Source organism: Plecotus auritus (assembly GCF_963455305.1).
Source record: "Plecotus auritus genome assembly, chromosome: 3".
NCBI lineage: Eukaryota > Metazoa > Chordata > Mammalia > Chiroptera > Vespertilionidae > Plecotus > Plecotus auritus.
In genome coordinates, this window is record NC_137772.1 from 15708165 (window position 1) to 15724614 (window position 16450).

Below are 16450 nucleotides of genomic sequence, written 5' to 3' on the forward strand. Positions count from 1 at the left end.
TAAACCCCTATTGATCTTGGTCATTAATTCATTATCAAGTATCATTTTTTGACCTTGTGCTATTTTACAACCCAACAGTGCTGTTCTGGCTTCACTTGTTCCTACCCAATAAGAAAAATAATGGCCAGATATATGAAGGGCATAATTTTTGCTACTTTAGAATGCCACATCCTTATGACTCTGCCATTCCTGCCTGGCACATCCTCAGTTCTGAGTCTCTAACTGACTTCTGCCTCTGTCTGTTCCTACATAGGTAGAATGTTGTGAAACTATACTAATTGAGCCAGTATATCGGTAGTCATATAATTAATTTCTAAATCAGAGACATGTTTCACTTTTGAGAGTGAAAGTGTCTGTTATAAAACAGGTATAAACAGCTATCTCAGATAAACGAGGTGTGTCATCATTCCTAAAAAGGTAGACCATTTTCCCATCGGAATTAGCCTTGAATGGTCCTTAAAATTCTCTCTCTCTGTTTTGTTTTGTTTTGTTTTGTTTTGTTTTGTTTTGTTTTTAGCCAGTTCCCTATTAGGCACTTCCAGTGTCTGCTTTAAGTAGGGGCCTTAAGAAATGAATTTCTTCTTCCCATCCCCAGTTTAATTCAACCAAAATCTATTACTTTCTCCTTTGATGAGAAGATTTAAACCTCAGCACATAATAAATTATCTCTCTTAGTAGTCATTTTCCTTGTCTAACTTAAAAGTCTTTTAATTCTTACTCAAAATTGTATTTATACTACTTCAATGACTTACTTTTTTTTTGGTGGGGGGGGTGAAGGAGTAGAGACTGGGGCCATCAGAATGTCTTGGCTTTCCTCTGATGTTACTGGTCACAGCCTCCCAGAATGTATGAAATAACTGTTTTCCAACTCACAAACCTAAGTCATTATCTAAAAATTTTAGAGTAAAATTTGCTCATCCACCATGATGTACTCAAGCATGCCTTAAGTGATTGGCATCCCCTAACCCACTTTCTACAGATGCAATGGTTTATAAATAAGTATCTGAAGTTTTCAATGTTACCTCAAAGTTAGGAAGTCCAAAGCTGAATTTATTTTTGCTATTCAGCCTACAAATTTCCAGGATTCAGTATTAAAACCACTATGTTCCCTTATTTAGTCATAGAGATGAAATCTTGGATTAATTGTAAATGCTCTCTTTATAGTATCACCAGATAAATTTAGTCACGAGGTCTTATAAGTTGTTCTTCCACCACAGCCCTCGCACATATGCCATGTTGTGCATTATTAACTGATACTCTGTCAATTGGGCCCACATAATATAGCAGAATTGTCTTAAAGCTTAAACACTGATAATCTGAGCTATTCACAAACTTCTGTTTCTTCTCTTGGAGACTGAAATAAGTACAGACTTCTTAGCTTTGTATTCAGGGCTTTCCTTTCTCTGGCCTCAAAACATACTCCCAGTTGTATTCTCTCACCATATTTCATACACTATCCAGATTGGTTGGCATTGTTATGTCCTATGTGTTACCAGATGTTCATTTTGCTCCTCTCTCCAAGGACACCTCAGGTTGAAATTCCATATTCTTAAGGCCTTTATCATAGTCAGTCTCTTCCATGAGATATGGCATACTCACTTGCCAGGTTTGAAATCTTCTTTTTAAATTTCCAGTAGCATTCTGTTCTTATTTATTTTACTCTGCCTCATAAACATTATTTGTGTACTTGTTTAACACTCCTCATATAGTATTATTTTCTAAAGGAGAGGACATATGCTTTATTTATTATTTGAATACTAAAACACCATGCTTACTTATACTAGTCAATTATTAATTACTTATTGAAATTATTATGTGAATGTGACTATTTGAATATTATAGAAATATATGTATAACTGTAATGTGAAAATATTATTAGATTTCTGCAAATAAAGTTTTTCCCAATAATCAGGTAGCAAGTATCGTTATACCTAACAAATAGTTGAACTGGTTGATGCATGAAGAAAGTACAGGGTTTATTCATAGATACATTCTAGTCTCTGATAGAGCTGAGAGAAGATACCTGGTCCTTTATATTCCTCTCATCCTGCTTATGTTAAACAGAGCCCTCTATATGCATGCAAAATGCTGCAGTCATTCATTAAATAGATTCAATCTCTCATTTTCCTTAAATCATCACTGACTTGAGCTTACTGTTTTCTCAATTTAGGCCTAAGAAAATTATGGCCAGTTATTCATTCTCTCATTAACCTAAAAGTGAATTATATTTCATTGCTTGTAGGATGGTATGGGAAATCTGAGAGTCACCAAGAAGGGAATTCGACTTGAAGGTATATCTGAGTTTCTACTTCCATTGTATGTGAAAGAAATTCATTCCCGAAAGGTATGTGATACTGGCTTTGGCTTACTGTAAAAGATAATGTAGAGGTTATGTTTTAGCTTGAAATAAGAAGGTAGAATCCCCTTATCTCTTCAGTGTGTAATTAAGTTTCCTTAAGCTAAAGACTTATTTAAATAAATCAAAACAATTAAAAAACTGAAAAACTAGTGAAGGTTAGTTTCCAAGTAACACATTAGAGAACCATTTAGAATTAAACTGTAGTGTTGTGTTTGTTAGTCTATAAAATGTGCCCCTCTATTTTCAATGGAAGTTAAAAATACACACTTGTAGGCATTCCTAAAGGGGCATTTGATAAATCTTGAGCATTGACTTGAATAAATGATTTTATTTTAATATATTATATATATTTTAATGCAGATGCATTTTCTAAGAGATGACAAAGAGTCTTAGTATAGAAATTAAATTTATTTTGGAATTTATTTAAATCAATAAGAATATTATCCTTTCACCTGTGTGTGTGCTCTGTGTGTTTTATCACTTAGCAGCATGTTAAAACTCAAAAGGTTATAAATGAGACATTGTTTACGTTGGTTTGTGTGTTACTTCTCAGAAGGTAGTAAGTATTCTTGGTTACCTCAAAATCTAACTAGAATCTTTCAATCTATAAGGCATTTCCTGGGATATGTATGTAGGTGTGGAAATAAATTTATTAAGACTGAAAAAATCGAAAGCATGTGACATAAAATGTGGAAAGATTGTTAAACTTACTTCATAAACATTAAAGTATTTTTAAAACTAGAATTACATTTAAATATTACTGATATAACATCTTAGGAAATTGGGTACATAGTAAGACATAATTTGATAATTTGTTTCAAAGCCATTGTTTTCACTTAAATGTCATAGTGACAACAGAACAGAGCATTCCTTTATATAAAATGTTTAATGAGGATAATTATATTGTTTTTAATTTTATCAATATTTTTATTAATTTCAGAGAGGAAGGGAGAGGGAGAGAGAGCTAGAAACATTAATGATGAGAGAGAATCATTGATTGGCTGCCTCTTGCACACCCCACACTGGGATCGAGACCACAACCCGGGTATGTGCCCTGACCGGGAATTGAACTGTGACCTGATTCATAGGTCAATGCTCAACCACTGAGCAACACAGCCAGGCTTAACTTTTAAATTTTATTTTGTTATATGTGAAAATACAGAGTTTCACTAACATACATATTGACTTTGGGTACTAGAAAAATTATACTGAGATTACTTTCTGCATTTTGGTCAGACAAATAACACAGTAGGCACATGTATGACTACCTAACCTTACAAGTACATGATTAACTATAAAAATAATTAAACTTCAAATTAAAAATTGATAGATGTTTTGTTTTATTTTTGTAAAAACTGAACAATACCATGCTTACCCGGGTTAGTGTCTTTTCACCGACTGGAAGTTAGTGTTGTGTTTGGATTGAACAATTTAATATTTGAAGAAATGAAAACTTGTACATGGGAATCAAGAAGTTACTTAACATGGGAAGAAGGTGAGAGTCATCATAGGCAGGAACTTCTTTGAAAATTCATCCATTTTAGACCAAATTATAGTGGCTGCCTGGGAATACAATTTAGAGAAAGGTAGAATTTACCTTCTCAGCTGGAACATTTTCCAGAGCTATGGGTGTAAACTAGGGTTCTCCTAGGCCAGTTGGGTGAATGTTTACTCCATCTATTGACCTAATAAGAAAGAATCCACTGAGTCTCTAATATTAAAGTGGGAGGTGGTGGCAGTCAGTCTTCCTAAACTTTGTCCCTGGAAAGTTTGCAGCCTCAGCTCACCAGCATTTCTAAAGCCCACTGTGGTGATCGACATCTAGATGCCGCCTTTCACATCTCCAGTCCTGCTTGTCCTTCCCGTGCGTCCTCTGGTCATCACCGGCCTCCAGGTAACTGCGAAGCGAAAGGCGCTGCACAGGCAGGAGGCACGGTCCGTCTGCAGTCAGGCAGGGGATGAGGCTTGGGGGCAGAAGAAGGAGACCCATTTACTTCCTGAACATTTCTCTACACATACACTACCAAAAATTTTTTTGAAATAAAGGAAAAGCCTGGACAGTGTGGTTCAGTGGTTGAGCAATGACCTATGAACCAGAAGGTCCAGGTTTGATTCCTGATCAGGGCACATGCCTGGGTTGTGGGCTCCATCCATAGTAGAGGGCGTGCAGGAGGCAGCTGATCCATGATTCCCTCTCACCACTGATGTTTCTATTTGTCAGAAAATACTGTTGCCCACAGACACACACTTCTAGTCTCTCAACCTATAAACCAGGGGCTGTTCCTACTGTCTACATGTTAACTGGCCTCCTTTCCCCACCTCTAAATGTCTATAGATATTTGGAGTTCTATTATTATCTATCACAGCTTACTCTCTTCTTTATGCTTTGAAAAAAATCAACCTTTTCTATGGTCCGTTATATCAGTGCACAGAAAATCATATCTGCTTGAAATATCTTAGAATTCAATGAACCTTTCAAAATCAACACATTGTTTTCAGAGAGTTAGAACTCGTTGAACATTTTTGGCATTCAATTTATCGTTTTCTTCAATGAGAAGGAACAGTGAAGGCTATGTAATTTGGGGCTACCTCAAATAAATGATTACATTCTGAATCAATCGTCAATGCACACCTTCTAACATTAGGTCCGATGTTTTGCAACAGCAGGAGATTAGGACATGTAATCACCAGGCTGTTTGTTTTTGCACGTAACTGAAGTACGTTTCCCAAGATTTCATGAGTCCACAGTCCTAACTGCATTTCACTGATTCTTACCAGAAATCTGGCATCATGCAGGTCTTTGGAACTTCTTCAAGCATTACCCAACTTCATCTGAGATAAGCTAAACAGCTTCCTTGTTTACTTTTTTAGTTAAGTTGTTTCCTCAGCACTGCCCTGGGATCCCAGCCCCTTCCATACGAGACTGATATTTGTGCTGGGGAGCCATACCAGATCATTCCAGTTTTCAGTAACACCCATCAAAGCGAACATGTTTGTTTTCTTTACGGTTCCTGTGTTAGCGGAGCCGTGAACAAGGCTCTGCTCCCCGCTCCGTGCCCACTCATTTCACTGGGCATCAGAGCTCAGATGCTAACTCCGTTCTTGGTGACAACCAGTTTCTTACCTTGTGGAATCAGCACTTTATTTATAGAGTTCAGACACAGAGCCATGGGGTCAGGCAAGCTCAGCAAACCTCATTCCTGGTTACGCAGCGTGCTAATCTCCGGACCCTGTCTTTTTTCAAGTACCTTTTCTCCCCTATCAATCTCTTTGCTGGTTTCTTTCTCCCACGCAGACCAATTCATGCAAAGAGATATCTGCAGGCTTCTATAATCATTTCCTCATTGTCATTATCATATTGCATTTAGATGTATAATACGGGTGAAAGTTATTATTTTACTGTAATGTCTTTATTCAAGTTAAAAGAAAAAAAACTACAAACCATCCCAACATCTTTACACTCAGAAAAAAACAACAACACTGTTAATATTCATTGAATATCTTCACAGTTATATGTTTATACATCTGCACAAAAAGATAAGTATGTAGAGAGACATGGGCACGCTTTTTACAATAACAGTCATTTAGTAGAAGAAATATAATCTGAAATAAATTAAGAAGAATTACTGAATTACTTTAATTTTTCTTCACAATAAGAACTTTTTAAAGCTTGGCTTTATGTTCAGAATAAAAGTTTTTGAGTACCATTTAGAAGCTGGCTGCCTCAGCCCCACGTGTCAGTGTTCATTAACTCCCTGCAGTGCAATTTGAGGTGATTAGCTCCTCTCCAATTTGTCCTCACCCTTTTTCATTTTCAGTTTTCTGGACAATTATATTATTTTAACTTTGCCAGAGTTCATAGTAATTGCATTCTGTTCTGCAACATTAATTGCCTTGGCACTTTGATCTTAATTCTATATATAGGCGGCTGCAGTATTCACCACCAGTATTCCATTATGGCTTCTCTATAACTGAGTTCAATATTTAAGTCATCCTCCTTACGTGTATTTCACTGCTAATTAGTTTTGTTTGTGCCTTCGCTTGCTTGCTTGTTAACCCTTGAAATATTTCATGCTAAATGTCTTTTCTTTTCTTTTTTTTTTTTTTCTGGGGATATTAGTAAGGGCTCATCACGTCTTTTCCTGTTAACTCACTTCCTATGACATTCTAGCACTGAACATTGGCATAAAGTGTCTGAAGGCAGTCTGATACGTCTCTCTTATTCTGTCTGATCTGATACATTTTTGCACTTTCACTTTTTCACCTCGGGGAAATTTTCTTTATTATGTTGTCCAATATCTTTCAGATTCTTTTGTTGAGTCTTCACTTCAGAGAAAGCAGTAATTCGTATGTTGGATCATCTTTGTCCTCCACAGCTATCATAATATATCCAGTTATTTTAAACTCTGTTATTTTCCTCTGACTCCAGTAACTGCCATGATCTAGAGTCTTTCTTCCATAGCATGCACATATTTAAAATTTTGGAAATATGAATTTTGCCCTTGCTTTCCCTCATTCATGTATTTTATATACAAGGATGCTGTTTTGATCCTCAGAATTCCCCTGAGGTCCACAGTCTCCTTTTAAATCTTGTCATATTGGTGTCTTAGAGCTATGGTTTTATTCAACTTACTTTTTTTAATTCTAAAACTTAAAGCACTTGCCTTCCCTAGCTTGCATTATCCATGATGAGTCACAATTTGAGGCAGAGGAATTAAGGGCTAGCTACTATGTTTATTTTAAAGAGATAGTTGGTGAGAAGGGGAAGACAGACTGTGACTGTCTTTTTCCTATCTGAGGTGCTGCAAAATGGCTCCAGTCAACCAGACATGGACTATTTTAAATCTATGGGTCTTGGTGGCCCTTTCTGCCTCTGCAGGGTATTTCCAGTGGTATGGACAGTCCTTCATTCTTGGTAGATTTTCCTAGCAGTGTCTACTATTATCTTTCCTATATTTTGGTTAGTTTATTTGCATTAGATTTCTCAGATGTTAACATTCTTTTTGGTTTTTCTTCCCAGGGTATGGATGGAAGTAGTATATGGACACATGTTACAATGCTGTTATGACATAACCTCTTTCCTTGGCTTCCACTGTTTTAGGTTTATAGCATAAACTTGTATCAAGAAATTGTGGGTTGTTCTAAAAAGTTCGATTTTTTTAATAAAAATCATTGTGGTTTACTTTGTCAAGTAGTAAGGGAGAGAAGTTTTTAAAAACTTTTCTATTTTGAAGTATAGTATCAGATAAGGTCACTTCCTTCCTCCTTCCCTCCCTCCTCCTCTATTTCCATTCTATTCTTCCTTCATCCCTTTCCTTCTTCCCTTCTTCATTTCTTTCTCTCTTTTATGGCCAATAGTACACAACACCATAATTTGAATAGTCCATTTTTACCATCAATTATTTGACATATACCTTTTGTCATATACTGCATTCTTAAATGTACATAAATTTATTTCTGGTGTCTCTGTCCTATTAATATTCTTGGGCAAAAAAAACAAACTTTAAGGAATGGTTTTAATACCTTTTAAAGCAAATTTTTTTATGGTTCTTTTTAAAGAGCTTTTGCCTATTGTGTGTTTTATTTTATAAATAAACTTAATGATCAGCTGTCAAGTTTCATAAAAATTCCTGTTGGTAGTTAATTGTGGTTATATTTAATTTGTAATGTGAAGAATTGGCATCTTTATAGTTTTATATATATATATGAGGCCTGGTGGACGAAATTCGTGCATGGTGGGGGGCGGGAGGCGGGTAGTGTTCCTCAGCCCAGCCTGCACCCTCTCCAATATGAGACCCCTTGAGGGATGTCCGACTGCCCATTTAGACCCGATCCCAGTGTGATCAGGCCTAAACGGGCAGTTGACAACCCTCTCACAATCCAGGACTGCTGGCTCCCAACCGCTCGCCTGCGTGCCAGCCTGATAACCCCTTTACCACTCCCCTGCCAGCCTGATCATTGCCTAACTGCTCCCCTGGCAGCCCGATTGCCCCTAACTGCCCTCCCCTGCAGGCCTGGTCCCCCAACTGCCCTCCCCTGCAGGCCTGGGTCCCCCCTCAACTGTCCTCCCTTGCAGGCCTGGTCCCCCCCGACTCCCTCCCCTGCTGGCCTGGTGTCCCCCAACTGCCCTCCTCTGCTGGCCCAGTCACCCCTAACTGCCCTCCCCTGCTGGCCTGATCACCCACAACTGCACTCCCCTGCAGGCCATCTTGTGGCCATCTTGTGTGTTGGAGTGATGGTCAATTTGCATATTACTCTTTTATTAGATAGGAGATATATATATATATATATTTTATCCCAAGAACATGGCTCTTCTCTTGATTTTTTGAGAACTTATTTTGTGTTGTTCAAAAACATTTTTTAACATTATTAGTCATATAATCATCATATATTTCTTGTCAGTCATTTTATGATTCTTATTGTTTATGAGAATGCGTTTTCCATTCATTTTTCTCATCAGTCTTTGTGTTTGTATAGAAAAGCTGTTCTTTTTTTTTTTAATATATTTTATTGATTTTTTACAGAGAGGAAAGAAGAGGGATAGAGAGTTAGAAACATCGATGAGAGAGAAACATCGATCAGCTGCCTCCTGCACACCTCCCACTGGGGATGTGCCCGCAACCAAGTCACGTGCCCTTGACCGGAATCGAACCTGGGACCTTTCAGTCCGCAGGCTGACGCTCTATCCACTGAGCCAAACCGGTTTTGGCAAAGCTGTTCTTTTTTGGTGTTGCAAATGTAACCTGTCAATTTTATTGAAGTTTTATTGTTTTAGTATATCTCAAATTATTTTTGTGGCTATTCAGAGAACTAATAATTTTTAATATTAGCTAACATTTATTGTACACTAGATCTCTGGAGTCCAATTCCTAGTTTTTAAATTCTAGCTCTGTCACTTAGCAGTTTCTAATTACCTTGTTTAATCGCTCTGTGCCTTACTTTATCATCTGTAAAATCAAGTCCATAGTGCCCCCTAATATTTTTAAGAGCTAGAATATTATGCCCTACAATTACCTGATATAATAATATAATCCAATGTTAAGAATGATATGCTTAAGAAGCACAAATCATTACATGTTGCATACCTGACAATTCATCTTGAATAGCTCTTGCTACCAATTATTAAGTAATTTCTATATGTTAACTGCTATGTGAAGGACCTAATATGCATGCATACTTTTCTAATTCTCATAGCAATCCACATGAAGTAGACATCATTACATTCATTTTACATATGAGAAAAGCACATGGTTCAAAAAGTTATATAACTTACCTAAATATCTCAGCATACAGGGCAAGGATCAGATCCAGGTCTGTCAGACTCATACCCATGCCCTGAGCTTCTGTGAAATCTCTGCATCAGTGAATGGAATAAGTCAAGTCTTATCAGAAGAGGTGAAGGGGATTTCTATTATGATTCTTATTCTATGTAACATTCTTTACTTTACATAAAATATTTTTGAAAGCCATGCTATAGAGTTTGTTTTTAAATAAGAACTCAAGCCCTTTAAGAATTTTTCTTGTAGAAGTTAAAAAAAAAATGAGCCCTCATTATTTTGAATATCTTTCTCCAGTGAATGGAATTTTAATGATGTTTCAGTGTCACTATTTATAATGGAGCTGAAAGAAATTGTCCTCCCAAAAGTGGATTTCTTCACTGTCCCACACTTGCATATTTACATGAATTTGTGGACTTAATATTGCTATACAGGTTCGTCTTTATTCAAATCTCTGAGAGCAGACCACAGTGAATATAGTAGTGATACATACATTAGCTCAGTGTGTTTTCAACATTTTTTAGTATGAACCACACTAAAATAAATTATATGTTGTACATGTGATGCACTCTGATTTTTCTAGTCTAATATATTATAGTAAGACTAAAGACCCAGTGCACGAAATTTGTGCACAGAGCGGGGGGGTGTATTCCTCAGGCCAGCCTGCACCCTCTCCAATCTGGGTCCCCTTGAGGGATGTCTGAATGCCCGTTTAGGCCCGATCCCTACCGGGCATTTGGACATCCCTCTCACGATCCAGGACTGCTGGCTCCCAACTGCTCGCCTGCCTGCCTTCCTGACTTCTATAATTGAAACTTTGTAGCCTTGAGTGGAGGCCTGGGCTGGCCAGGGTGTGCAGACAGCTTGGCTTCCTCCATTGCCGGGGGCAACCCAAGCCTCCTGTTCACAGCCATCTTGGTTGGGTTAATTTGCATACACACTCCTGATTGGCTGGTGAGCGTGGCTTGTGGGTGTAGTGGAGTGATGGTCAATTTGCATATGACTTTTATTAGATAGGATGGTACTATTTTATTTCATATATATTAAAAATATGATATATATCCTATCTAATAAAAGAGTCATATGCAAATTGACCATCACTCCACTATACCCATAAGCCACGCCCACCAGCCAATCAGGGGCGAGTATACAAATTAACCCAACCAAGATATCTGCTGCCACGGAAGGAACAGGAGCCTTGGGTTTCCCCAGTGCTGGAGCCTACTGGGATCGGGCCTAAACAGGCAGTCGGACATCCCTCAAGGGGTCCCAGAATGGAGAGGGTGCAGGCTGGCCTGAGGGACACAACCCCCTTCCACGAATTTCGTACACTGGGCTTCTAGTTTTATATATTTATAATGGATATATATTATGTGTATATATTGTTGCAACCCATTACATTGATTTAAAGGCCCCAATATGTGTTTGATTTGAAAAACACTGCCCTAGCTATTAGCTACTCAGATAGCATGTTCAATAAATTTATGGCCAAATATTTTCTCTTCTCTCGGGTGTCATAGAAGTAATGGGTTTTTCAGTGGGGAATGTGAAACAACATGAGAACAGCAATCATGTATTTTGACTACTTCCTATAAATGCCTGATAGGTGAAATTCCCAGTGAAAATTTTTAAACTCTTTATCCAATATAATTGCATACATATCCGTGTATGTTTGCTTTACTGAGAGAATGAATGGTTGATATATTCAAAAATGTAAATTAAAACCACATAAAGAGATGTTTCTCTATTACATTAGACAAACAGAATAAGTGACCCTATTACACCAGATATTTTATATTTGTTTCACCAGTTTTTCCCCAATATTAGATCCTAGAATTGGCTTATATTGCATAAGGAAAAGTAGTCACATTAATTTAATACTTATAAAGAGACATAGTAGGTCTCACCTGCATGCCCTAAAAAGAATTGAAGAGAACAGAAGTTCTGACTTTGAATTATCAGAGCTTTATGATTTATTATGATCTTGCTGATATAAATAGAACTGGTTCATCATCTATGTCCCCAAGTTAGTACCAAAAGTAACACAAACTGGGCATACTAGAGTGGTCCTTGAGCCACAAAAGTCTGCCTTATGTTTTTGTGGGGTTTTTTAATCTCTATAATGTTGCTTGATAGCTTTTATAAGTTAATGCATTTTTTAAAAAATTATGTTTAATTATTTATGAATGTTGTCCTTAGAAGTTAGGCCTGGGAACTGAGCATGGCAACAATATTAGTGACTGTATTTTGACTTCAGATTGGGTCTTCTACATGAAATAAGAAACCCAGGATGCCTCCATATGAAAGAATTTTAGCTGGGCTTTGAAGAATGATTGGGATTTGAATTTCAAATTAGATCATATTTGTGAGCAAGAAAATAGATTATAAACACCATTGTTTGTTTAGAAAATAGAGTAGAGCAGTTTGGTTTGATTTGAGGAATTCTATAAAGCAAGAGTCTAAAACCCAAGGGTATTCCAAGATTTTTCAGGTGTTACTGAGGCATTTTCCCATGCAAAGGAAGGCTAATTGTACTGATGATTTAGGTTATATGGCAGGCATGTTTTATCATTTGGCTAAGCTCAATTTGAGCTCCAAAAAATTGGAGTGTTGCACAAAATACATTTGAAATACATATACAATATTTAGCATCAGATCTTTTATCTCTTGTAAACATTAAACTTTTTAAACCAAATATTGCATATATCAGCTTAAAATATTTGAGAAGGCATAGTCTAAAAAATTATTTTAGGGGATGAGTGAACAGAAATATACTTAAAGAACAGAGATATAGAGGAACAGGGAAACATTGATTTGAAAAGCAGCTTAGGGCTTCACACATGCAAGAATGTTAAGGAACTTAGAATTTGTTCTCAAGGTAATGAAACTCCTAAGGACCTATAGTATTAAAATTCCTAGTCTACTATATTTCAAGTTAATAAAAATTCATTTCTTTAAATAAAATAAACAGAAATTTCATTAGCTGAAAAAGCTGTATATTCTTTCCCATTATTTTTGGTAACTGAATTTTAGTGTGCTAGATAATCATTCTTTTTAATATTTCTAAGACATAGAGTGGTAGAAATTTTACAAAATGCACTATACTCAGCCACAGCTAAAGTAGAAAAGGCTAAAGATGGGATAAATTATTATGGAAAGAGACCCAACTTGAGGTAGTGAACACACAATACAATATACAGATGATGTATTATAGAATTGTACACCTGAAACCTATATAATTTTATTAACCAATATCACCCCAATACATTCAAAAAGTAAAAAAAAAATGTGATATAATAAATAAACAAGTAAAGACAAATTTAAAAATATAAATATTCAGCCAATGCCGAAACCGGTTTGGCTCAGTGGATAGAGCGTCGGCCTGCGGACTGAAGGGTCCCAGGTTCGATTCCGGTCAAGGGCATGTACCTTGGTTGCGGGCACATCCCCAGTGGGGGGTGTGCAGGAGGCAGCTGATCGATGTTTCTCTCTCATCGATGTTTCTGGCTCTCTGTCCCTCTCCCTTCCTCTCTGTAAAATATCAATAAAATATATTAAAAAAAAAAAAAATATTCAGCCAAAACCGGTTTGGCTCAGTGGATAGAGCGTCGGCCTGCGGACTGAGGGGTCCCTGGTTCGATTCCGGTCAAGGGCATGTAACTTGGTTGCGGGCACATCCCCAGTGGGAGGTGTGCAAGAGGCAGCTGATCGATGTTCCTCTCTCATCGATGTTTCTGACTATCTATCCTTCTTCCTTCATCTCTGTAAAAAATCAATAAAATATATTAAAAAAAAAATCAATGTAAAGCAAATGGACATGAAGATGTATCCCATCCACGACAGTAATCTGTTGGACATTTGCTACGCTTGCATTATAGGTGGAACAACACTGGCTTTGACCAATACCTCCAGTGTTGTCCTGCACTTTTCTTACTGTACAAAATTAAATTAATCACTAACACTACAACTACTTTGTATTAATAGTTTATCATCATCTTCCTCTTCACTGTAAAGGCCCATAATTTATTGTAGTCTTGATTTTGCCTTTTCACACATTTTTATCACACTTCTGTGATTTTCCTTTAACATTAATAAAGTAACTGAAAGTTTTAGGGTTGTCAATCTTAAAAATAAAATAGCCAGTTATTTAAGGAGGAACAATTAGTTTATTTATAAGCAGCACAGGAATCGCAATTTGGGACATGCAAGCTTCAGCAAACCCTAGGCATGTCCAGAGAACAGAGGAAACTTCCTTTATCCAGTAAAAGGGGAAATGGGGAGGGAGGACTTCGAATGAAAGGCCATTGGAAGAAGGTAAACAGTTCAGGGTGGTGACAATCTCTCACGGGCTGATTTGTAGCAATTTCTCATTGCCTGGGCTGTTGCTGAGGAGAAAAATGTTCCCCCGGCTGCAGTGGTCAAGTAGGCTTTGTCTGCTGGGGGGTAAGGTAGACTTCTTCCTGCTGCAGTGTCAGTGGGTAGACGTGGTGAGAGCTCCACTTTCAGAGCTTCTCCACTTTGATTTTTTTTAATATATTTTATTGATTTTTTACAGAGAGGACGGGAGGAGAGGGATAGAGAGTTAGAAACATCAATGAGAGAGAAACATCAATCAGCTGCCTCCTGCACACCTCCCACTGGGGATGTGCCCGCAACCAAGGTACATGCCCTTGACCGGAATTGAACCTGGGACCCTTCAGTCCGCAGGCCGACGCTCTATCCACTGAGCCAAACCGGTTAGGGCTCCACTTTGATTTTAATCAAGTTTCCTTTATTCATTTTCACAGGGTATAACTTATTCCTCTTAACTTTACATCCTCATAGCTATTGAAATCTCTTCTGAAGTAATAATCAGCCTCCTATAAATAAGAACTTACTTTAAATGAGCACATCCGTGACAAAATAAGTAATCTTTATCACAAATTTACTAAGACATATCAAGATCTTGACATTTCCAACAATTAAGAAAGAAATGCGATGTAATTTTGGTTTGTATTAATTTTATTGTTGCTAATTAAAATATTTTTAATATAATGAACCCATAGGTTGCCTTTTATAACCCTGCTTTTTAGAAACTTAAGAATTTTATATCCTACAACTTTACTGATTTTGTTGATAATTTCCAAAAGTTCTTTTTGTTGTTGTTGAGTCTTTAAGAGTTTTTACATATAGTTTAACCCTTATTCCATGTCCTATGGTTAACTCTATTTATCCATAAAATATATATGGATTTCCAGGGGACTTAGGTCTTCTGGCCACAAGTTTCTGTCACTGTTGGATTCTTTTCCCCCTGCATTATATGAAAAGTTGTTTTCTTTCTCATGATATCTTCCCAATTTTGGAACTCTATCCTCTATTGGATTTCCCACTGTTATCCCCTAAAAGGCACACATATACTTGCATTGGTTTTGTTATTTATTTTGTAAAGACCCCACTGAAGTTTTAGACATGAAATGTTATCACAACACAGAGTCATTCTTACTCTCTTGTCTCTTCCCTGCTACCCTCTCCCTTTTGTTCAAGATCAGCAACCAAAAAGTTCTTTTTTTCTTTGCTATGTTGATGTTATACTTAAAATTATAGAATATACATTTGTGTGTTTTTCTATAAAAAAAGGAAAATGTAATGGGAAAATGCCCAATAATTTGTTAACAGAATTTACCTCAGATAATGGGGATAAACATGAGGACAGAAGACAATTTAATTTAGACACTTTTGTGTCTTTATTACAACAAGTATATGTCAGAGGACAAAAATTTTAACTCAGTTCAGAGCCCTAGTTTTAATGCTCTGTCCCTCAGGGCCAAGATAACCTTATAATTCCCTTTGTCCTCCTTTTTATATACCAAAGAGGAAAAACTTGTTTTTGCCAAAGAAAGTTTAGATTGACCTATATAATTCAAGTAATAATAAAAAAAATAGAGAGAGGGAGAGAAAATCTGGGAAAAACCAAAGATATTTGTCAGATTCTATAAAAGTGGATAGTAGCAGGAAAAAAATTATATTTAAATATTTTCATTGATTTTAAGATATGCAAATACATCTTCTGAACTGTTAAAACTTACTTTGTGTTGCTGAATTGTTTCTTTGATCTTCACACTATTATGGGTGGAGTGCTCTTTGTGTCCTCACCTGTTGCCAGTGGAAGTGGGATTCTTGTGATGTCATGAGAAAATGAATTTTCTAAGAATTGCTTGGGAGAATAAGTGATATTTATTTGCATGGAATTAAACCACTGAGTTTCCAAGGTCCCATCTCCCTCCGTCCCTCCAAAAAAAAGTCCAGCAATGTCTTCAGCAGAGCAAGCTTTAAAGCCACTGCCCAGAGTTTCCTCTCCATATTTGCACAGTCCATTCCAATATCAGGCCAAGTTAGCTTGTGTTCCCAGACACTGTCCATTGTGTGTGGGGTGTGCATGGCCATGGCCATGCAGCTTCTAGGGCTACATGGCTATGGAGAGAACATGGGGGAGTACTGCCGGGGCTGACCAGCAGACCCTGAGCAATGGATGAATGATTACTCTGACACAACATTTGCTGTGAAAGAGAGGGCTAAGGGACTGCCTGGCTAAAGGAACCAGATAGCCTCATTAGGCTTTTATTGTAACAGCAGTTTGAGATAAAGTTTATCTTTTAGATACAATCAGTAGGATAAGTAATCCTGGGAGGGACAGGTGTTTGCAGTGTCCTTTAAGCGAGGACACCCAAAGATTAAGCATAAGGATTCCAGTAAACACCCAGGGGTCTGCATGTGCACAGGCTTGTTTGGAAAGGTCAAGGAATAATTAGGGGAGCCACCTTTGGCACTCCTCTAA

The 16450-nt window shown here is 37.2% G+C and overlaps 1 protein-coding gene across 3 annotated transcripts in view; it reads left to right on the forward strand.

The window, feature by feature from the left end:
* Positions 1-16450, forward strand: part of SGCZ (sarcoglycan zeta) — a gene marked incomplete at its 3' end in the record, with an annotated part of 649851 nt that overhangs the window by 517166 nt on the left and 116235 nt on the right. For 2 of the 3 annotated variants that reach the window (XM_080660708.1, XM_080660710.1), the window contains exon 3: positions 2243-2344. The exons of the other annotated variant lie outside the window; for it this stretch is intronic. In XM_080660708.1, coding sequence (XP_080516834.1) covers positions 2243-2344 — 102 coding nt within the window. The remainder of the gene's footprint in view (positions 1-2242; positions 2345-16450) is intronic. 3 annotated transcript variants of the gene reach the window in all.